This window comes from Aspergillus karnatakaensis, assembly GCF_047715665.1.
Source record: "Aspergillus karnatakaensis strain CBS 102800 unplaced genomic scaffold BJY04scaffold_64, whole genome shotgun sequence".
Taxonomy (NCBI): domain Eukaryota; kingdom Fungi; phylum Ascomycota; class Eurotiomycetes; order Eurotiales; family Aspergillaceae; genus Aspergillus; species Aspergillus karnatakaensis.
Window position 1 is genome coordinate 172726 of NW_027395776.1, and position 19894 is coordinate 192619.

At 52.7% G+C, this 19894-nt stretch overlaps 10 protein-coding genes and 1 non-coding gene across 11 annotated transcripts; 6 read left to right on the forward strand and 5 right to left on the reverse strand.

Annotated features, from left to right (window-relative positions):
- Positions 1-33: 33 nt before the first annotated feature.
- BJY04DRAFT_t143 lies at positions 34-122 on the reverse strand. Its single transcript has one exon. It is a non-coding gene; the product is annotated as a tRNA-Gly (tRNA).
- A 513-nt stretch (positions 123-635) lies between these two features.
- Positions 636-1616, forward strand: BJY04DRAFT_231460 (aldo/keto reductase family protein; the record flags this gene model as incomplete). The annotated part of the gene is made up of 1 exon (XM_073719539.1): positions 636-1616. One exon carries the CDS (start codon positions 636-638, stop codon positions 1614-1616), a length of 981 nt encoding a protein of 326 aa, XP_073566508.1.
- Positions 1617-1874: 258 nt separating this feature from the next.
- BJY04DRAFT_231461 (sugar phosphate isomerase/epimerase family protein) lies at positions 1875-2941 on the forward strand (the record flags this gene model as incomplete). Its single annotated transcript, XM_073719540.1, has 1 exon — positions 1875-2941. A coding segment is annotated over one exon (1067 nt), but the record flags the coding sequence as incomplete, so codon positions are not given.
- Positions 2942-3944: 1003 nt separating this feature from the next.
- Positions 3945-5207, forward strand: BJY04DRAFT_222871 (uncharacterized protein; the record flags this gene model as incomplete). Its single annotated transcript, XM_073717522.1, has 3 exons — positions 3945-4465; positions 4517-4910; positions 4968-5207. The coding sequence occupies 3 exons, from the start codon at positions 3945-3947 to the stop codon at positions 5205-5207; spliced, it is 1155 nt and encodes a 384-aa protein (XP_073566510.1).
- A 647-nt stretch (positions 5208-5854) lies between these two features.
- Positions 5855-7706, forward strand: BJY04DRAFT_231463 (glycoside hydrolase family 43 protein; the record flags this gene model as incomplete). The annotated part of the gene is made up of 3 exons (XM_073719541.1): positions 5855-6256; positions 6356-6821; positions 6910-7706. 3 exons carry the CDS (start codon positions 5855-5857, stop codon positions 7704-7706), a joined length of 1665 nt encoding a protein of 554 aa, XP_073566511.1.
- Positions 7707-7939: 233 nt separating this feature from the next.
- BJY04DRAFT_222873 (FAD-dependent oxidoreductase) lies at positions 7940-9324 on the reverse strand (the record flags this gene model as incomplete). The annotated part of the gene is made up of 3 exons (XM_073717523.1): positions 7940-9100; positions 9149-9186; positions 9231-9324. The coding sequence occupies 3 exons, from the start codon at positions 9322-9324 to the stop codon at positions 7940-7942; spliced, it is 1293 nt and encodes a 430-aa protein (XP_073566512.1).
- An 812-nt stretch (positions 9325-10136) lies between these two features.
- BJY04DRAFT_210476 (class I SAM-dependent methyltransferase) lies at positions 10137-11369 on the forward strand (the record flags this gene model as incomplete). Its single annotated transcript, XM_073714253.1, has 6 exons — positions 10137-10316; positions 10361-10465; positions 10508-10548; positions 10595-11035; positions 11085-11115; positions 11160-11369. The coding sequence occupies 6 exons, from the start codon at positions 10137-10139 to the stop codon at positions 11367-11369; spliced, it is 1008 nt and encodes a 335-aa protein (XP_073566513.1).
- A 1160-nt stretch (positions 11370-12529) lies between these two features.
- On the forward strand, positions 12530-13953 carry BJY04DRAFT_140428 (NADH:flavin oxidoreductase/NADH oxidase). The gene is made up of 2 exons (XM_073708671.1): positions 12530-12743; positions 12811-13953. The coding sequence occupies exons 1-2, from the start codon at positions 12573-12575 to the stop codon at positions 13903-13905; spliced, it is 1266 nt and encodes a 421-aa protein (XP_073566514.1). The 5' UTR covers positions 12530-12572; the 3' UTR covers positions 13906-13953.
- Positions 13954-14206: 253 nt separating this feature from the next.
- BJY04DRAFT_222876 (uncharacterized protein) lies at positions 14207-14534 on the reverse strand (the record flags this gene model as incomplete). The annotated part of the gene is made up of 3 exons (XM_073717524.1): positions 14207-14276; positions 14346-14422; positions 14472-14534. The coding sequence occupies 3 exons, from the start codon at positions 14532-14534 to the stop codon at positions 14207-14209; spliced, it is 210 nt and encodes a 69-aa protein (XP_073566515.1).
- A 606-nt stretch (positions 14535-15140) lies between these two features.
- On the reverse strand, positions 15141-16031 carry BJY04DRAFT_222877 (class I SAM-dependent methyltransferase; the record flags this gene model as incomplete). Its single annotated transcript, XM_073717525.1, has 1 exon — positions 15141-16031. One exon carries the CDS (start codon positions 16029-16031, stop codon positions 15141-15143), a length of 891 nt encoding a protein of 296 aa, XP_073566516.1.
- Positions 16032-17000: 969 nt separating this feature from the next.
- Positions 17001-19885, reverse strand: BJY04DRAFT_199632 (uncharacterized protein). Its single transcript, XM_073712796.1, has 4 exons — positions 18997-19885; positions 18579-18952; positions 17866-18532; positions 17001-17819 (listed from the first exon to the last, which is right to left on the reverse strand). The coding sequence occupies exons 1-4, from the start codon at positions 19360-19362 to the stop codon at positions 17139-17141; spliced, it is 2088 nt and encodes a 695-aa protein (XP_073566517.1). The 5' UTR covers positions 19363-19885; the 3' UTR covers positions 17001-17138.
- Positions 19886-19894: the final 9 nt, after the last annotated feature.

Sequence of the window (19894 nt, forward strand, 5' to 3'; positions counted from 1 at the left end):
CGGCGGAAAAAATATGATAAACATAAAAAGAATTGCGCCCATCGGGAGTCGAACCCGATTCACTTCTTTTCAGGCCTTCTGATTGGTGGAAGAGAAGTATCATACCGGTAGACCATAGGCACTACTGATGAAAAACGAATACAATATTAAAACATATAAATCAGCAATATGATATCTTGAATTCCTATACAACACATGTGTATTCTTCTTTGCATTGGGGGCCTATACTTATTAATCCACAATCTCAAGTTTGTGTCAATCATCATAAGAAAGGAGACAAACCCTATATTACGTTCCTTATTACCGGTGCAGAAAAGAGTTGCCGCTTATGGTAGCCACCGACCATTCCAAGGATGAATACGAGTTGATTGATATAAAAGAGACCAATTGCACGACATCATAGGTGAATTAAGAAAAAACCCATATCAACTGTTTCTTGCCAATGGCAGATTCAAAAGCAAGAAGACTCGTATTGCCGCCTGGTGCTTGATAAGCCGTCTAGCCTGCGCCGAAAAGTTCGCGTAGCCAGATATATATAATCAAGGCTATCTCTTCAATATCAGGTAGACTGTTCTACATCCACTCATTCTCTATAAAGAAGACCAGGCAAAGAAAATTCAATATTCTATCTGACCATGTCCGCACCATCACCGCTAATATTCGGCGGCGCCTGCTGGTCCACACCCAGCGACTTCGGTGGCACAGAGCACCAACAAGCAGCCCTGACCCTCCTGCACGCTTCCGGCGTGACCACAATCGACACAGCCGTCATCTACGGCTCTAACGAGTCTATCCTCGGTGATCTCAACGCCGCCGCAACGCACACCATTGACACTAAGTTCCCTGGTGGATTCGGCTCTGAGCCCGCGACGAAAGACAATATCGTTGCGTCTGCGCTGGCGAGTCTGGAGAGGACAAAGGCGGGGCAGTTTGACGTTTACTATATCCATGCGCCGGACCGGGATGTTTCGTTGGAGGTGCAGCTGGAGGGGGTTAATGAGTTGTATCAATCTGGGAAGATCTGGCGGTTTGGATTGTCGAACTTTCTGCCGGACGAGGTGGAGGCTGTTATGAGGATTGTTGGGGAGAAGGGAGAGGGGTTTGTGAGGCCGTCGGTGTATCAGGGGAATTATTCTGCTGTGGCACGGCATGCGGAGGGGGGGCTGTTTCCCGTATTGAGGAAGTATGGGATTACGTTTTATGCGTATTCGCCTATTGCGGGGGGCTTTTTGGCGAAGAGTGTTGGTGAGCTTGTTGCTGCTGCTGGTGGGTGGAGGGGAGAGGGGAGGTGGGATCCGGAGACGTTTCTGGGAAAGCTCTACCATGGGCTTTATAATAAGGGGAGTTTGATTGAGGCGTTGAAAGTCTGGGAGGGGATATCGAATGACGCGGGGATCTCGAGGGCGGAGCTGGCGTATCGGTGGGTTGTTTACAATTCGGGGTTGAAGGTGGAGGATGGCGATAGGGTGGTTATTGGGGCGAGGAACCTGGAGCAGTTGCAGGAGACTCTTGCAGCTGTGCGGATGGGGCCTTTGCCTAAGGAGATTGTGGATAGAATTGATGGCATTTGGAGGATTGTGCAGGAGGATGCGCCGGTTGATAACTTCAACAAATAGAGCTTCTTATATCCTTGCGGAATGCTTGGGCAGGTCATGGCACCGCATATACATAGTGGTTAGTGCAAGACATTATACATTTCTGGGCCATAATTGCACCTAAAACCTCTTTCTAAATGTGCTAACCATTCGCCAGTACTATCGTAGAATACAATCTATTGTAGATAGGGTATGTTGACATGAGCCCTATCCAATGACGTCACGCGGGACACCTAAGAACAACCCCTCGTCCCCTCAACCTTGATAACTCCACAAACACCATGACTACCCTACGCACAATCAAAGGCCCTGCTATCTTCGTCGCCCAATATGCCTCCGACTCTCCGCCCTTTAACACCCTAGATGGCATTTGCCAATGGGCCTCATCCCTCGGATACCTAGGCATCCAACTCCCCATCGACCCCCGCTTCATCGACATCGAAAGAGCAGCAACAGACCAAGACTACTGCGCCTCCCTCCTATCTGTATTCAAAAAACACAACCTCGAGCTAACAGAACTCTCCTCCCACCTCCAAGGCCAACTCGTAGCCGTCCACCCAGCCTACGACACCCTCTTCGACGCCTTCGCCCCGCAACACGTCCACAACAGCCCCAAGGAGCGACAAGCATGGGCCAGCGATTTCTTGAGACTCGCCGCTCAGGCGTCCCGAAATCTTAACCTCAAGGCCCACGCTACTTTCTCTGGCTCTTTAGCTTGGCCGTATATGTACCCCTGGCCGCAACGTCCCGCGGGTCTAATTGACACTGCATTCAGCGAGCTAGGGGAACGCTGGAAACCAATCCTTGATGTTTTTGAGGAGTGCGGTGTTGACCTCGCTTTTGAGATCCACCCGGGTGAAGACCTGCATGACGGCGTGTCTTTCGACCGGTTTCTCGCTGCGGTCGGTAACCACCGCAGGGCTTGTATCCTTTACGATCCTAGTCATTTTGTCTTGCAATGTCTTGATTATCTCTCTTTTATTGATATCTACCACCACAGGATTAAGATATTTCATGTGAAAGACGCGGAATTCCGACCTGATGGCCGGCAGGGGGTGTACGGCGGGTATAGTAGTTGGACCGAGAGGGCAGGGCGGTTCCGGGCGCTAGGGGACGGGCAGGTTGACTTTCAGGCTGTGTTTACGAGGATGGCGAGGTATGGGTTTGCCGGGTGGGCGGTGTTGGAGAGTGAGTGTGCGTTTAAAGATAAGATTGTTTGTGCGAGGGAGGGGGTGGGGTTTATTAAGAGGCATATCATTCCTGTTGCTGAGGGGGCGTTTGATGATTTTGCGGGGGCGGATGTTGATGAGGATGGGATTAGGGGGTTGTTGGGGTTGGAGAGGTAGGTAGGGTAGTTCCTGGGGAAATGAGTGTCTGGATGGGTATATGCTGTTGTGGGTGTTGTCTGTGTAGTATAACTCATGGCAAGGGTGTTGATGTGTGGGTTTCTTCCGCTCTGGCTAGAATGCGAGGATTTGCCTGTGGATTGATATGTATAGACCGATTGAACTGTGGAACTCGTGGCTCTGATTCAGAGCTTGATTATACAGTTTGAACATATACCTACTAGCAAGCTAGGTTAATGAATATATCTACAGCCTACTGCAAATTCACCATTGAAGGCAGGAATTAAAGGTTCTTGTAGCCAACAAGAACCGAGCGAGCTTTTTGTGGCTTTATTCGCCTCGACCGGATCCACCATCCAGGAAGTCCGGGTAGATCCACAAACCCAGATGTACATGGAAAAGCAATGGCGCAAGCGAGACCGTCTATCTGACCCAGACGAGCAACTGCTGGGAGTCCCTCCAAACGAAAACTTGCTTGCAATTTGAGGCGATGACATTCGTCCTTTCGCGTGGCAAGCGGAGATTGGTTTGTGCAAGTCACATCTCAGCCTCGTCTTGAGAGATGGCCGAGGCGGGGTATGCACAGTCTTCCTTTTGCTTTTTTCCCTCTCGCTTACCCAAGGTCTTTCTTCGCCAGACGATCGCTTGCTGTGCTCCAGATCTGATAGCCAGCAGCTTGCTTTGGTTCTGCGTGACTTGAAAAACCGCGTAGGTGGCTTGGGCTTGGAAAGCATTTCCTGCAGGAAGGTGCAGAGCGAGGCAATGCTCCTCGCCGCTCCCAGCATGTCGAGATGAGGCTGAATTTGCTTCCTGCGCAGAAACCCCGCTCTCATCCAGATTGGTCTTTATCTGGTCTATGGTGCATGCACAGCCCAGCCGATGGTGTGGTTGATGGCATTTTATTCACCATGATTCTCCACGCGAATCTCTGAAATGGATATCCGTAGCTCTCGCCGACTTCATTCCATCCATACACTCGGCTGGAAACTGCGTCGGAGCATTCATGGTTGACCCGCTGTCCGCAGCAGGTCTCGCCTACCCGGTTGTCAAAGATCTCTTCAGGCTCGCCAAACGACTCAGACAGGCGCACCGGGAAATCAAATATGCACGAGAAGACCTAATCAGAGTTATCGAGCGCATCGAAATAGTAGCCGACGCCTACGAGCTATTTCATGAGACGATGGCTGGCGCAAAGAAGAACAAAGCTCTTCGCCGTAGTCTGAGGAAAAAGCGACATCTGATGGAAAAGGTTGAGGCCGAGTCCGCTCGACTTTTAAACACTTTGGAGAGGTTTACGAACGCGTTCCTGCCATTGCTGAGGAATGACCCTCTTGGTCCTGTGGAGAGATGGATTTCACAATATCGATGGTATAGATCTAGCAAGAAGGATGTTGCACCGGTCCTATCAAGGATGCGCATTTTGGAGGGATCTATGGGCGTTATCGCGACTTTGGTGATTATTCAGATGCTGCAACTTGCTGATGAGAGAGCCGCGAACAGGGGAGTTTCTATCCAGGCGGAAATGTAAGCGCGTTGAGCACAGAATGGCTATGACTTTTTGCTAATACTCCCCAGAAACAATCTCAGAAAATCACTGGACATTGGCTTGAAGAAGCTGCAGGACGATCAACGGGCCCAGGTTCACATTGTCAAACAGAGACATGCCTCTGCGAGGGATGATATATCGCCTAGCAAGTTCGCCCAGGAGGTGTTGCGCATTGTGAAAAAAGATATCCCAAAGCTCTATCGCCAACCACCCCCTGATAGTCCGCCAACGACAGGTTCTGCACCGTCTTCGAACCCGTCGCCGTCAGGGCCACAACCTCCTAGCACGCCGCCATCTACTCCACCACGCGTGTTTGCTGGTGCTCAGAGTCCGGACACAGCACTATCAGCCACTGTTTTACCCCACAGAGAGCCGGAGGCGTACCCCGTAGCTTCACAGACACAGTGTGAGCCGGACCCGCAGGTACGATCACTCCCACTTTACCCCGGCTATAGACTAACACAGGACAACAGCCACCAGCAACACCATCGTTGCTACCACAATCTCGACTCCCAAATCGTTCTCCCGACGAAAGCGAGCAGGAAGAAAGCATACATGGAGCCCCGACTAATCAGGGTAAAGTGTGTGTTCCAATGGCCCCCTACGGTCTACCTGAAGCCAGCCATCGACCACGGCCAGGGCGAAGCTCTCCGGATGGCTCTATACGACGAGACGGTGGAGATAGACAGCTTCCTGGTTCCAAATCAAGCTCTCAAGTAAAGTACAGAAATCCAAGGTCGAATCGGAGACGGGAGGGCGAAAATAGTAGCCGGATCTCAGTGTATGGAGACGACGGCGAGGTGACACCATCTCTTTTGGCTGGTCTAGCTGGATTTTCACCGGAGTGGCAGAGGCGGAAGGAACGTTCACAGTCGTGATGTGGTAGAGGAATAGGTGACGCTCAATATGCATCTATACAGGGGTTGCTTCTACCTAGCGATGCATATGTCACCGTCGATAAATACGTACAAGGGATGGAAGATCACTATATCGGTCGATGTGCGCCTTTACTAATCCGAGAGGTGCATTACGCCTACTCTCGGGATAGACATTGAATTGAACTCTGGTCATTGTCCAGCACAGATTTGGTTGACACCTGCAACCCTATACATTGTCCACTGAGCTAGATAATCAGCAGAGGCAGCAACAGTTCGAACCACCACTTCTACCCCGTTTAGATGGCGACAGCCGAATTCAGGCTAATATTCCCGCAACATAGCCATCTGAAGGATCCCCGATTTAACCAGATTTCTCCACCAATCACCTCTGTCTCCAACAACTATATGAACCCCATCTAACCCCGCATAACCCTTCACCACCCCTCATCACCACCATTCTTGGTTCAGCGGCGTAGTCCAAAGAGAAGAATGCCCTTCAAAAACCCCATCATCCCGGGTTCAAACCCAGACCCCTCCATCATCCGCGTCGGGAAAGACTTCTTCCTCGTAACTTCTACATTCGAGTACACCCCCGGCGCACCCATCTACCACAGCACCGATCTAATCAAGTGGGAACTTATCGGACATGCCCTTACCCGTCCATCGCAGCTGAATATCCAGACCCCTGAGCCCGGTGGCGGTATCTGGGCGACCACCCTCCGGTACCATGATGGCGTATTCTATATCCTGGCTGCGAGCTTCACGCGGTATCGCCCGCAGGAAGACGACCGTGTTTGGCCACGAGGCTTCTACGTCTCGACAAGAGATATCTGGGATAGCGACAGCTGGAGTGACCCCGTTTGGTTTGATGCCGTGGGGTTCGATCAGGATGTATATCCCCCTCTCCTTCTCCCTCTGCTTCTGCTTCTGCTTTACTTGTCACGAAGCTCCCTAATAATCCAAGAAAATCCCCGCTGACAACATATCCAGCTCTTCTGGGACTCCGACGGGCAAGTCTACCACAGCAGCACCTACCGCAAACTAAACCGCACGCCCACAACCCCCCCAAATGCACTCAAGGACTTCGGCATCCACATCTGCACCATCGACCTTGCAACGGGCCGCGCAACCTCAACGCCAAAACTCATCCGCGAATCCCCCTCCGGCGTCTCCGAGGGCTCGCATATCCTCAAACGCGGGAAATACTACTACCTCTTCACCGCAGAAGGCGGGACAGAATCAGGGCACTGCGAGTGGGTTCTCCGCTCCGAGACGAGCCCATTCGGGCCGTGGGAGGTTGGACCAAACAACCCGCTCTGGCGGAATGGAGTTACAGACGAGATCCAGAATACGGGGCATGGGGATCTGGTCGAGGATGAGCAGGGGAGGTGGTGGATTGTGTTTTTGGGGGTGAGGCCTGTCAAGAGGGAAAACGGGTGGGAGGATAGTGTTTTTGGTATGTCTTTCGTTACCTCCTCCTCCTCCACGTTACGTATCTTATACCTATGAGTTGAAAGGGAAAAGACTGACGGTGTATCAAATAGGCCGCGAAACCTTCCTGACCCCGCTTGAATGGACCGAGGACGACTGGCCCGTCGTCAACGGCGGGGAGAAAATTACCCTGCACAACGATACCCCGTCCCTGTATACCTACGACACCCCACTATCCTTCCGCGACGACTTCAAGACTGAGAAACTGCAGCTGGGCTGGTACCGCAAGAACACACCACCGAAGAAAGATTATACGCTTCTTCCGGAAAAGGGGATCCTGCGTCTCCATGGCGCGCCGTATACGCTTTCCACGCCGGCCTGCCCGACGCTGTTTCTGAGAAAACAGACGCATCGGTTTGGACTGTGGGAAACGCGGTTGAGTTTTCTCCCGAATTCGGGCAATGTTGAGGCCGCGAGTGTGGTTTATCTTAATTATTATACATGGGTTAGTGTTGGGGTGAGGCTTGATCCTGATTCTGCTGCTGCAGAGGGTGGGAAAAGGGTTATCCGGTTTACGACGTCAAATATCGAGTCTGATGCGAAGGCGCCTCCCAAAACAAAAGATTTCCCGCTGGGCACTGTGGATGGGGATGTCGTTTTGCTGATTGAGATGGGGGATCGGTATCGGTTTGGGTTTAGGGAGGTTACCAACGACGACTCGGAAGAGGCAGGAAATGCAAACGGGAAGGTCAACTGGGTTGGAGAGGTGAGTAATAGGGCGATTGTCAATGCGCCTTTGCCTATTGGGGCGCCGTTTACGGGGGTCATGTTGGGGGTTTATTCTGGTGGGGATCGGGAGGCGGTTCTTGCGGATGCGGATTTCAAGTATGTTGAGATAAAAGAGGTTTAGGGCAGGCATATGCAGAGTAGGGTTGTCGAAGAGATTGGGAATGAGAATGTGATCTTGGTTGAAGCTTCATATCTTTTTACGATCGTGCCTGCGCAGTTGAGTGGTGAGGTTGAAGCGCTCTGGCCTGTAGATGGATAGGTTCGGCTTCAACGTCCTATCTTTTCAGAAGATGTAAAAGATAGACAACCTCTTCTATGGTACCGTCAATATCCATCTGGCAGTTTACTATGTATCTACTCCTCAGTATCTCTCCCACTACCTTCTCCAGCCCTCCCCATCCCCCTCTGCATCAACGGCGAAGCCACCACCTTCTCCCAATCATGCACCATCTGCGTATTCCTCGTCGACATCCTAACCTCCTCTCCAGCCCTACTGACCATCTCCCTCTCATACCCCCCAATCGCCTCCCCCCTCTCCATCCTCCGAGCAACAACCTCCCCAATAGCACCCGCCAACCTCGCCGCATCCGTCACAGAATGATTCAACCCCTGACCCCGCTGATACGTCATCGCATGCGCCGCATCCCCAGCAAGCGTAACCCTTCCACCATGGTTATCCCACCTATGACCCCCTTCTCCCGGATCAAACTCCGTAAGAGACATATACCATACCTGCTGGTCATCGGGTAGCCACTCATATGCTGATTTCCAGGGCTCTGTGAAGCCCTTCGCAAAGGCCTTCGCTTGGGCGAGTCGCTGTTTCTGACTCCAGTCTTTCGTCTCTTCTTGCTCTGGCAACGGTGAGTGCCACGAGATGTAGAAGAAGAATGTCCAGGTTTCTGGCCTCTCTGCGTCTGGGACGTCGTGGAGGCCGAAGAACGCGAAATAGCCGTCTGGGTGGATACAGGCTAGATAGAGCGGGTGAAAGCTCCGCAGGAAGAGGGCTTGCGAGGCGGTATACCGCGCTTGGATGAATGTTGCGCAGTAGGGGAGGGTTCGGAGTGATTCGGTTTCCGGGGCGAGGAGAGAGCGTGTTGTTGAGCGTGCGCCGTCCGTGCCGACGATTATGTCTGCTGTTATACGTGAGCCGTTTGAGAAGTGTGCTGTTGCGGTTTTGCCGTCGGGGGAGTAGGTGATGGTTTTCAGGCTGTGGTTGTAGCGGATGTCGATATTCTCAGAGAGTAAGGCACGGAGTTTCCGGCGGCGCAGGCGGTAGAAGTTATTTGCGGGAATTGAATTGAGGAGCTGGCCTGTCTGGCCGTTTAGAAATTTGATGGCGTCGGTTTCGGCTGTTGGTGTTGAGGGGTCGACTTGGACGGATTGGATGCGTGGCCAGGTTTCGTCTGGGAGGAGAGAGCGTAGCGATGAGGCGCCCCAGTGGAGACCCATGTTCCAGTCCCGGGGGTGTGCGTGCAGAGATGGGTGTTTTTCCACTACGATGCATGGGAATCCGGCCTACAGAAGGATTAGTGGGTATAAGGGTGGTCGAGGGCAGTCGTAGACCTTTTTCAAACCCTGCGCGAGAGCCAGTCCGGTTGAGCCTGGTTTGTTAGCAATGTACATGGTCCTGCGATCGAGCGATTACCTGCGCCGACAATAAGGACTGTAGCAGTTGAAGGATCTGCGCCCGCAGGCCCTCGCCCTAGGAAGAGACCCGATAGACGGCGGAGGATGTCCATGCTGAGATCGACGATTTGATGTTACAGCATGCAAGAGTGGTAGCGAGGGGGGCTAGGATGAGACGACATGGCGACGGCCGGCAGGATGCGCTCAAGATAAGAGAAAGCGAGGAGCTCAGGCAATGCCAGCCGTGCCGTGTCGAGTTAATTGAGCATTATCAGCGAAATTATCGGTGGAGACGGCCTGACAGGGCGAAACGGCCAGGAATGCCTTCGCGCCGAGCCGGCGTCTTGGTATGAGGGGCCCCATTGCAAAGCTTATGTATGTAGTTCCAGGTGCGATGAGATTGGAGAGAGCTATATACGAGATATACTCCGAGAGTCCGAGCCCTAGCTGATACTCGTGTTTAGTTCTCTGCAGAATTCCTGAAGAATCCCTCAGGCTGATCGTCGAAATTCGCCGAAGGTGGAGACAATTTCCAGCTAGCACGGAGTCGTCATGGCCAGGTCGATCCATAATAGCTTAGTTATGCAGTATAAGAATGCACATTACATAGGTATCCTATGAGAGGTGTGTACTGACTGACCAGGGTAACCCTGTCAACCCTGTCAGAGTTAGGACAGTCATTGGAACAGTCTGGAAGTATTCCAAATAGTTGCAGCATCCTGCGTGCACAGGTGCAGCAGCACACTTGTAGCTATTCAGGCGATCCACGGTTCTCCCTGAACCAAAAATCAAGCAGGAGCTAAGCTCAGCAACTCCACCTGAATCGCCGCCCCTCCTCCTTTTCTTCAACCTCCATCATCCTCCCACGCTCCCACCATGCGACCGACCCTCCCCCGGATTCTCCAATGCCTTGTCGCTACCTGACATGGATCATTTCAACGGCACAGTCGATACCGACCGCGACGACGACCTGTCCGATACCGATTCCGCGTTCGGGGACGACTCGCTGATCGGCGACGACACCAAGACCTTGTCCGCGTACATCACCGACTACCGCTACGAATTCGGCCGTCGCTACCACTCCTACCGCGATGGCGCATACTGGGTATTTCCCTCGCCTGGCTTTGAAGAATCATGCTTATATCGCAGGGTCCGAACGATGAACCCGCCAACGACCAACAAGACCTCGCACACCACATGTATTTCCTAACCCTCGACGGGAAACTGCACCTCGCGCCGATCCACAACCCGCAGGTACAATCTTCGCTTCTCATTCCAACCCAGCTAATGGCGTAGGAAATCCTCGACATCGGCACCGGCACCGGAATCTGGGCCATGTACGTTCCTTCTCTTGTTAAGCGACCGCTCCTAACGTGACTCCAGCGACGCAGCCGACGAATACCCCAGCGCCCGCGTCACCGGCGTCGACCTCTCCTCGATACAGCCCACCTTCGTTCCTCCTAACTGCGTTTTCGAGATCGACGACGTCACGCTCCCCTGGACCTACAGCGAGAACCAATTCGACTTTATCCACGTGCGCGAACTCTTCGGATGCATACCAGACTGGGACGATTTCTTCCGGCAGTGCTGGCACTCTCTAAAGCCGGGCGGGTATATCGAGGTCGTGGAACATTCAGTCCAACCGGTTACGGACGACGAAACCATGGCGCCGGATCACTTTTATAACGAGTGGGGGAGGATTGTCATCGAGTCGGGGGAGAGGATTGGCAAGACGTTTCGCATTTGGGAGGAGGTGGCGGATCGATTGAAGAGGGCCGGCTTTGGCGACATCGTCGAGACCGGGTTTCGATGGCCGATGAATGGGTATGCTTTTGTTTCGCTCGAATTGATGAATGCTAATTGTCGATTGCAGATGGAGTTCTGATCCGAAACTCCATGAACTCGTAAGTCGCTCCTACCCTTGCATCTGACTCCTGCTGATCTTCAGGGCCGCTGGAACCAATTCCGTCTGGACCAAGGTGTCGAAGGATTCATGCTTCGTCTCCTCACGACCACGCTGGGCTGGTCGTACGAAAGCGCCCAGGTGCATCTTGCGCAAATGCGCGTCTCACTGCGCGATTATCGCACACATGCCTATCTACCGGGGGCAGTGGTATATGCTCGGAAGCCGCTGCGCCCGACTTCGAGTGACCGATGACACTCAATCAACAGTATCTCGGCTGTATCCTTTTCTTCTCTCAGTCTTGTTGATCGAGCACTGGCTTGTTTTATATACCCTTGTGAATTAGAGCTGTATTATCAGATTCATCGGACTCAGTGTCGTTGTCAAGATAGACAACTTCTTAAAAATCGAACAAAACGTATGATCAAGTTCCAGGACTTCAGCGGAAGCATGCTTTAAGGGGAGACTGGAGTACTCCGTCTGGGGGAGTCGACAAGCCGCTGTGGAACCACGCTATAGTTACTGACTCGGCAGGGAAGGAATCCGCGCCTCTTGGCTAGAGAATCAGAGATGTATGCCAAAAGTACCGTTTTCGGGGCTGTCTACTTCGTACATAGATATCTGTACAGTTGACATGGGGAGATCTGATACGTGTGACGGGATTTGGCCATGAAATCTCGAATAATATATATATATTCATTGTCTTCCTGGTAATATGATTGATTATGAAGTAAGACCAACCATGCCACCATGTTTCTTTCCACGTTGTTGGTATTCTGGTCTCCTACCTAGCCTCAATTGCTCCGCACGCCACAATATATTTCTATCTTGCGGCGGGAGGCAAGAGAGTGAACATGGCCGTTTCATACGACCCGACTTGGACGTCATATGTTTCATGTCGCCCACCGGCCTGATTTGTCAAGTGTGTCTCATTCGGAGAGTAAAAAGTCGAGTAGAATGTCTCGCCTCAACCTTCAAGGGTGGCGGAGATGAGGATCGATATCATAATCAGATGGCTGCCCGATCGATGAGGCGACGAAAATGTCCTCAACAGGCTAGTCCCGGAGACTTTTGCACGAAGTTAGCCCGGCTCTTGTATAGTTACAGAGTAAGCATCTTATCCCTTAGCTTGCTGACCATAAGCCATCATAGTCTATAGTCTAGATATACCCTGCCTATATCAATATAAGCCTCTCCATCATGCAAACCATACAGTCCATTGTCGTACAGCATATCCTGTGTAATGTGTACACACCCAACCCGATGACTAATCGCCAGCCAGGTGGGTATAGTGAGGCGCGATTTCAAAGCAAGTGGATCAATTCCTGAACTTTCCAATCTCACGCCGAGTTTCCTCCGCACGTGGCTGTGATATAAAGAGAGGGGGTTCTCCTGTTCCTGAAATGTAGATCCAACATTACCCCTCACTCCCTACCCATCCTATCTACTATCAGTATCATGGCCCTCCCCGACGTCGAAAACACCCCGGCTCAGGGCATCCCCTACTTCACCCCGGCCCAGATCCCCGCCGCCGGAACAGCTGCCGATCCCCAGACCTCCGGCAATGGCATCCCCAAGCTATACCAGCCGCTGACCGTGCGCGGCGTGACCTTCCAGAACAGACTTGGTGTATGTCTCATGTCTCCCTTCCCTATATCTCTCAAACAATCGAATATAGATACTGACTGTGAAAAAGCTCGCCCCCCTGTGCCAATACTCCGCCGAAGACGGCCACATGACAGACTACCACATCGCACACCTCGGCGGGATCGCCCAGCGCGGGCCAGGCCTCATGATGATCGAAGCGACCTCCGTCTCCCCCGAAGGCCGGATCACGCCGCAGGACGTCGGATTGTGGAAGGACAGCCAGATCGCGCCCATGAAGCGCGTGATTGACTTTGTGCATTCGCAGAACCAGAAGATTGGTGTGCAGATTGCGCATGCCGGGCGCAAGGCGTCCACCGTTGCTCCCTGGTTAATGAACCAGGCTGTTATCGCTACCGAGAAGGTGGGCGGGTGGCCCGAGGATGTCGTCGGGCCGTCCGATGTCCCCTTTAACAGTGCGTTTCCGGTGCCCAAGGCACTGAGTAAGGAGGGGATTGAGCAGTTGAAGCGGGATTGGGTTGATGCGGTGAAGAGGGCGGTTGCCGCGGGGGCGGATTTCGTGGAGATTCACAATGCGCATGGGTATCTGCTTAGTTCGTTTTTGTCGCCGGCGGCGAATACCCGGACGGATGAGTATGGTGGCTCATTCGAGAACCGCATTCGGTTGTCGTTGGAGATTGCGCAGTTGACCCGTGATGCGGTTGGTGAGAATGTTCCTGTTTTCTTGCGTGTGTCTGCGACGGATTGGGTTGAGGAGACGAAGCCTGAGGAGAGCTGGAAGCTCAGTGATAGCGTCAAGTTTGCTGAGGCTCTTGCTGCGCAGGGTGCTGTTGATTTGATTGACGTTTCCTCTGGTGGTGTGCACAATGATCAGAAGGTGAAGTCTGGTCCTGGGTTCCAGGCGCCGTTCGCGAACGCGATTAAGAAGGCTGTTGGTGATAAGCTGCTTGTTGCGACTGTTGGCACCATTACACATGGAAAGCAGGCGAACAGGCTGCTTGATGAGGGGCTGGATGTTGCGCTTGTGGGACGTGGGTTCCAGAAGGACCCCGGTCTTGCGTGGACGTTTGCGCAGCATTTGGAGACGGAGATTGCGATGGCGAGTCAGATCCGGTGGGGATTCACGAGGCGCGGGGGGACGGCGTTTATTGATCCTAATGTCTATAAGGAGTCGATTTTTGAGTAGGGGATAGAAGCGTTACGGCTATGGCGTTTGATCTAGACATAGAGAATAGACATGATTGATTCTACTTTCAATGAGACCAAGCTCCTTATTTTGCGTGTTGTAGACACTATCCAGCGCCGGACTCTAAGACGATTTCTCAGTGCCAGCAACACGCTGTCTCACACCGGACAGATAGCGTAGCGGGATCAAATAACCCGCTCAGTGGATGATTCGATGCCATCGTGCTGATACTCGAGCCCTGGCAATCCGGCAGTCTTTGATTGTGAGTAAGTGTTTATTATCAAGACAGCGGTGGATGGTCTTACTCGTAGAATCGACATATGAAACTCTTTCCGTCATTAGACCCAGGGACAAGATTAACCTGCACGACACTGCGTACGCATGCATTAGTAAACTACAAGTCATATATCCGTACAACCAAGACGAGGTTAGGAACATACTCTATGTCAAAAGTTCGACACTGCCCAGACTCGAGGCCGACTAGGGGCGTCCAATCTTGTCCTTCCTCTCTGATATCCTGAACTGGTTAGGGCTGGGACTATAAGGAGCGTGGTAGCGGTACGAACCATATCAATCGCGACAACGCTCAATGCAAAGACCGCTACGGGGAATATCACAGATAGCTTCATGATGATGATCAATGGTTGAAGCGATGAAATCCTGCGGAAGAGTTCTCAGGGAAGGGCGGGGCCTAATTATTTAACCTTAATCCTGTCTCAAGGACCCCCACGTCTGTTTTCCACTCTGCAGAGATGTCTGCAGGAGCTGAAACCTTGTGGTCAATAGTAGTCTGCAAGACTGAGACAAGCACGTTGATATGCGTGGCACACTGGCAGTGATAGGTGTATCTTTATCTGAGGCAGCATTGGGGCTGGCTGGATCTCGTATTCGCAGGTAGAGGACAGGTCAATCTGACAATTGAGGCTGAGACAAGTCGACTTGTGCGTCTTAGTGCTTACTACGTTCTGTCTTCAAGCCCATACCTTGAAAGACAAACATTCATGGGGTGGGAGACTGGGATTCCGAGAGGGTAAGCTGGCTGATTACGCCAACGGTGGGGGCGTGCTTCAATCCAGTTGTATGTAGGGTTAGACATTACAGCTGCTCGAACGTCTTTTTAAGAGGTTAAACTAATTATTAAATATTCCCAACCTACTTCTTTCTAACATACTACGATGTCAACTATTCTGTGCAACTGAACAAGCGGCAGTAAGGATATATGATGCAACTGGACACTATTTCACAGCAACAGCCACAAAAACATCCATAGCAACCCTACAATCCCTCGTCTGCTCCTCGCTCAAACCCTCCATAATCACTTTCTTTAACCTCACCCTCTCCCCCTCCGTCCAATTATCTTCCTCCAACCTCGCACTAAACGGCAACAATATCGTCCCAACAAGCCCCTCCACACTCTCCCCCACCAGCACCGTCTGCGTCCGATAAATCTCGATATTCTCTCTCTCAAACCCACCACAAACCAACGTCTCAACCAACTTTTCACTCGTAAACCACTCCATCGAATACACCGGCTTGAACAGCTCATTATCCGCTATGCCCGCCCGAACAACCCTCTGACTGTCTTGGAGTAGCTCTAGATACCCTAGATTTTCCCACGTGGAGATATGCGCGACACCACCGGGTTTCAATGTCCGGTAGATCTCCGCCGCGCCAAGGGTCGGGTCCGGGAGGAAGAAGATGCCGAAATTTGTGTAAGAGTGTGTGAAGAAACTATCTTCAAAGGGGAGGTTCTGCGCATCGCCGATGCATGGCTTGACTACTCCAGACGGAAGGGTTAGGGCTGTGAGTTTCGTGGTAAGGGAGGAGATCATCGCGGGGGAGATGTCGACGGCGTGGATTGTGAGGTTTGGCATGGTGGAGGTGGAGATGGTGTGGAGGAGCTCGAATGTCAGTGCGCCTGTTCCGCAGGCGTTGTCGAGGATGATATATTCCGTCTGGGCTTTGGTGTTGGATAGAGTCTGTGGTGAGGATATAGATGTGGGGGAGGACGGGAGGGAGAGCATGAAGCGGGCGACGGCGGTAGTCGTGTCGCCGTTGTGCTTGTCGTAGATGTTTGCGGCGTTGTTGAAGAGGGCTGTGGTTTTGTTGCTTTCTGGTTGAGCCATTCTGTGCTCTGGTGCTGTTGATATGTGTCGCAGGGTGTCAAGACGGGGTTGTGGGACGATGCGTTATATACTACGCGCGATGACTCAGGTTTGCTCTGCTGGTAAAAGGCACCAAGGGTGATATTACATATGGGAATTAGAGAAGGTGGTTTTATAGACGTCCCATGAGTACCTCGATGGCCATCTCGTATTATGCAAGGGTTCGAGTGCCAATGAGAAGGAGACCAAGACCTGGCGCCGGGTCAAACCCCGCAGGGGCTGAGCCAGAGGGGATCTGATGAAGCAAATGCCAGTCAATGCATGCTACGGTGCCTCATAGCCGGTGGTTCCCTGGACTACGTTAGGTGTCCCTTCATGACTGCAATGGTCAAGTATAGGAACCAAATGCGTCGGTAGGAATGGGCGATAAGAGCCAAGCTCACAAGCATGGCATTATAGATCGGCAAACGGTCCCTAACTTAGTTGTTTCTCTACCTGTCCAACCTACTTCGAAAGCCTCCCAGAGACCGAGTCTTGAGAACGCTACGAAGGGTTGCAGGTGGACCTAGGTAGCAGGTCGCACCTTCCTCCTCCGGGCCTTGAGACGTGCCTTCCTGATTCGCTGATCGATCTGCGAGGAAGGTGCCACCTGCAGGGCGCCGTCGCTCGTGCCTAAGTATCGATGCTCCATGATGAACGCGCCTTCTGCTTTCGGACATCCCTTTCGAAAGGCAAGTGCGATGGAACCCGGTGGCTGGGTCGCACCTTCCTTCTGAGGTTCACCCGACTTTATTGCTCTTTCCTTGTAGTATTTCCGATGTTAATCATGGTAGGCTCAATGCATACCTGAGAGTCCGTGAACCTTCCAACCGAGACACTTCGTCCTGAATCGATACGCAAGGGCGCCCCTCCCCAATCACATTCACGAGTGGATATGCCCGGGGCCACGTGGAGAGCAAAGTCTTCTGACCGGAGGATATGAGACTTCAATAGCTGGGAATGTCCGTTGTATTGTATTCTACCTCTACTCTATGTATCAATGAGTCTAGCTCTATCACCATTGCACTGGAACAAGAAATCCACCCAGACAGACGCCACAATAATGGAATGAAAACCACACGCATGGGCCTACAACTTGGCCCTCGGCGGTCCGTTCTTCAACACATTATCGTTCCACGGATACGGGTCGAAGACCAGGTCGTTGACCGGATTCTCCTGACTCGCACGCCTAAAGAGGTCCGGGTAGACGTTTCCGTCGGACCGGCCGAGACTGCTGTCCAGTTGCCAGTCGGGAATTTTCCATGCATCCACTAACCGCACTGCGTGTGGACGAATCTCATCGAGGAGCTTCATGACTTCGCTCGCTTGAGTCAGGCCGATTTGGCGGACTGTGACGGCGGCAGAGGAGAAGAACTCCGAAGCTTCGCGCTCGAGGGTGTGGAGGGAGTACAGGCGGAAGAGGCTGCGGAGGAGACCTGCGGTTTCGGGGTCGAGGGAGGAAGTAAGTTCAGGGGAGGTGACGGCTTCGTAGAAGTTCTTGACGACGAGGTATTGCGAGAGGGCGGTGGAGAGGCGCCAGAAGTTGACGAGGAGGGAGTTCCAGGAGCGCTTTTCGACGTCGCGGTATTTGAGGGTTTCGAAGGTGAGGTGGGCGGTGCGCCACGCAAAGGCTGCGACAATGTCTTCGTCGTTGCCGAGGATGTCGAAGGAGGCGCCTTTGTCGCGGCGGGAGAGGTAGGCTTGGAGGATGCGGGAGGTGTCGTTGGCTGTGCCTTTGCCGGCGAGGACGGCGCGGGCGGATTTCAGGAGCTGATGAATTAGTATCAACTGTTGATAAAGGAAGATGTCTACTTACGTATCGCGCGACTTGTTGTGTGAGCATGAAATTGTCGCCCTCCCATGTCAGGGTTGGGAGGTAGTCTGAGTACCACGGCCCGATACCACTGTAGTTGCTGTACCCATGGCCACCACAAGCGCGACGGCACACTTCGAGACCTTCACCGGCGGTCGTACTGGCCAAAGCCTTCAGGCCGCAGGATGTAGCGTGGAGGTCAGCCAGGAGATCGGAACCAGCTCGGAGTTGCTCCGGTCCGGCGCCGCGCTTCTCTTGGTCTTCCTGTGAGGCCGCCTTCATCCTGTCCTGGTTCTCTTGGTACAGCCGCATCATACCGCGGCCAGTGAAGTGCAAAGCATACATAGCAGCCAGTAATGGGAGCAGACGAATTTGGACCATCTTGTAGTTGAGGACTTGGTTCTCTTCGGCGCCAGCTTTGGCGTCCCGGTCCTGGAACTGCCTCCGCACAGCACAGTAGCGGATGGCAATAGTGACACCGCGAGCGAGTACACCGCCGGCCTGTAGCACAATGTTCGAGCGCACCCACGTCATGGTGCCGTACACAAGGGATGGTGAGGCGGGACGCAGGTATTTATTAGTGGTTTTATCGACCTGCGCGAATCGGGCCAGCATGTTGACATGAGGAATCTTAACCTTGTTGAAGAGCAGGAAACCATTGTCCATGGTGCTGCACTAGTCAGCTTTGTTTCATAAGAAGTCTCCAAGACACTCACTTGTAACCAAACTTCGGACCAATATCACCCACGTAAATGTTCTCCAGCGGCTGGTGGCTCTCGAGGTCTCGAATCTGAACAACAAACGGGTGTGGGCCGTAGTTCTTGCCAGCAATGAACAACTGCGCCATAACCACAGCGTGATTTGCCGTCCGTCCGAGCGAGCCAATCCACCACTTCGACGCCGTCAATGTCGGAGAGTTGATAACAAAGGTTTTATCCGTCGGATCCCAGGTTGCCGTAGTCTCCAGCCCACGCACGTTCGACCCGTGACCCAATTCTGTCTGTGCGTAACATCCGATGATCTCGTAGTTGGCGGCTTTCTCGTAGAAGATCTTGTGCTGTTCAGGGGTGCCTTGTTCACGTAAAGTGACCTGACCGGTTAGCCTCGGCAAGAATTACCAAGTAACAGACATACCAAGAACATGGACGCGTGAAGTCCGTAAGGCGTTGGCTCCGCCATTAAATCATTTGCAGTGTGATAGTCCTTCTCTGACCATCCAAGCTCCTTTCTCAGTTGTTGCAACCGCTTCGCCCGAGCGAGAGCGAGCTGGATCTTCTCGGTCCGACCGAGAGTGTGGTTCTGCGACTTGTCGAAGATCTTCTCCGACTTGAGGATTGCAAGGAGGGCATCTTGTTTTTCTAGAGCTTCCTTTGTGTGTAGCAGTTCACCGAGCTTATCGACGTCAACATTCGATTGGGCTCGCTCTTGTGTGAGCAGCTGTGTGCCCTGTGGTTCGGCAGGCTTCAGAGCCTGGACCCAGGCGGGAGGAGGATTCGGCATCGTGACGGGGGAGCAATCGGCGGGTGTGAGAGGAGGAATGTCGAGAGAAAGGACCAAAGAAGAGGAGCCGAGGAAAAGCGGAGGACGAGGTAATAAATAGGTGGAAACCCCAGAGAAAGCGTTGACTCCACGGGGTCAGGTGTGAAGGCGAAGAGGTCGGCGACGCCGGAGCCACCACAAATCTGGCCCGAGGGTAATCCCAATGCGGTAATTACCGAGGCACAGTTATTCCTGCCTTGCTGCCTTGCAGACAGCAACCTGGCGACTCCTTCAGTTGTACGAAGTAACTATCTACGGGACACAACATCGGCTCGTGGATTTGATTGAGTTGGTCGGGAAGTTTTGGCCCGGGTGTTTCGATCGCTATAGACGCCATGGAATTAGCGCTGCGATCCCTGCGATCCCTTTGGCCGAGCCCGGCAGATGATGAACACTGCCCTGTTATCTTAACCATCAGTGCTGATCCCTCTTTCACATGGCTCTGGCTTGTAGCTTGTTAGCCTGCCAAATTGCCAATACTACTGCCATCTCA

Excerpts from the sequence above, each read along its gene's own strand:
- BJY04DRAFT_140428 (XM_073708671.1), top strand. The coding sequence starts at position 12,573 with ATGGCCCTCCCCGACGTCGAAAACACCCCGGCTCAGGGCATCCCCTAC. Across the intron at positions 12,744-12,810 it reads CCTTCCAGAACAGACTTGGT|CTCGCCCCCCTGTGCCAATA; the intron begins GTATGTCTCATG and ends ACTGTGAAAAAG.
- BJY04DRAFT_199632 (XM_073712796.1), bottom strand. The coding sequence starts at position 19,362 with ATGCCGAATCCTCCTCCCGCCTGGGTCCAGGCTCTGAAGCCTGCCGAA. Across the intron at positions 18,953-18,996 it reads TTCACGCGTCCATGTTCTTG|GTCACTTTACGTGAACAAGG; the intron begins GTATGTCTGTTA and ends CTAACCGGTCAG. Across the intron at positions 17,820-17,865 it reads CACAACAAGTCGCGCGATAC|CTCCTGAAATCCGCCCGCGC; the intron begins GTAAGTAGACAT and ends CTAATTCATCAG.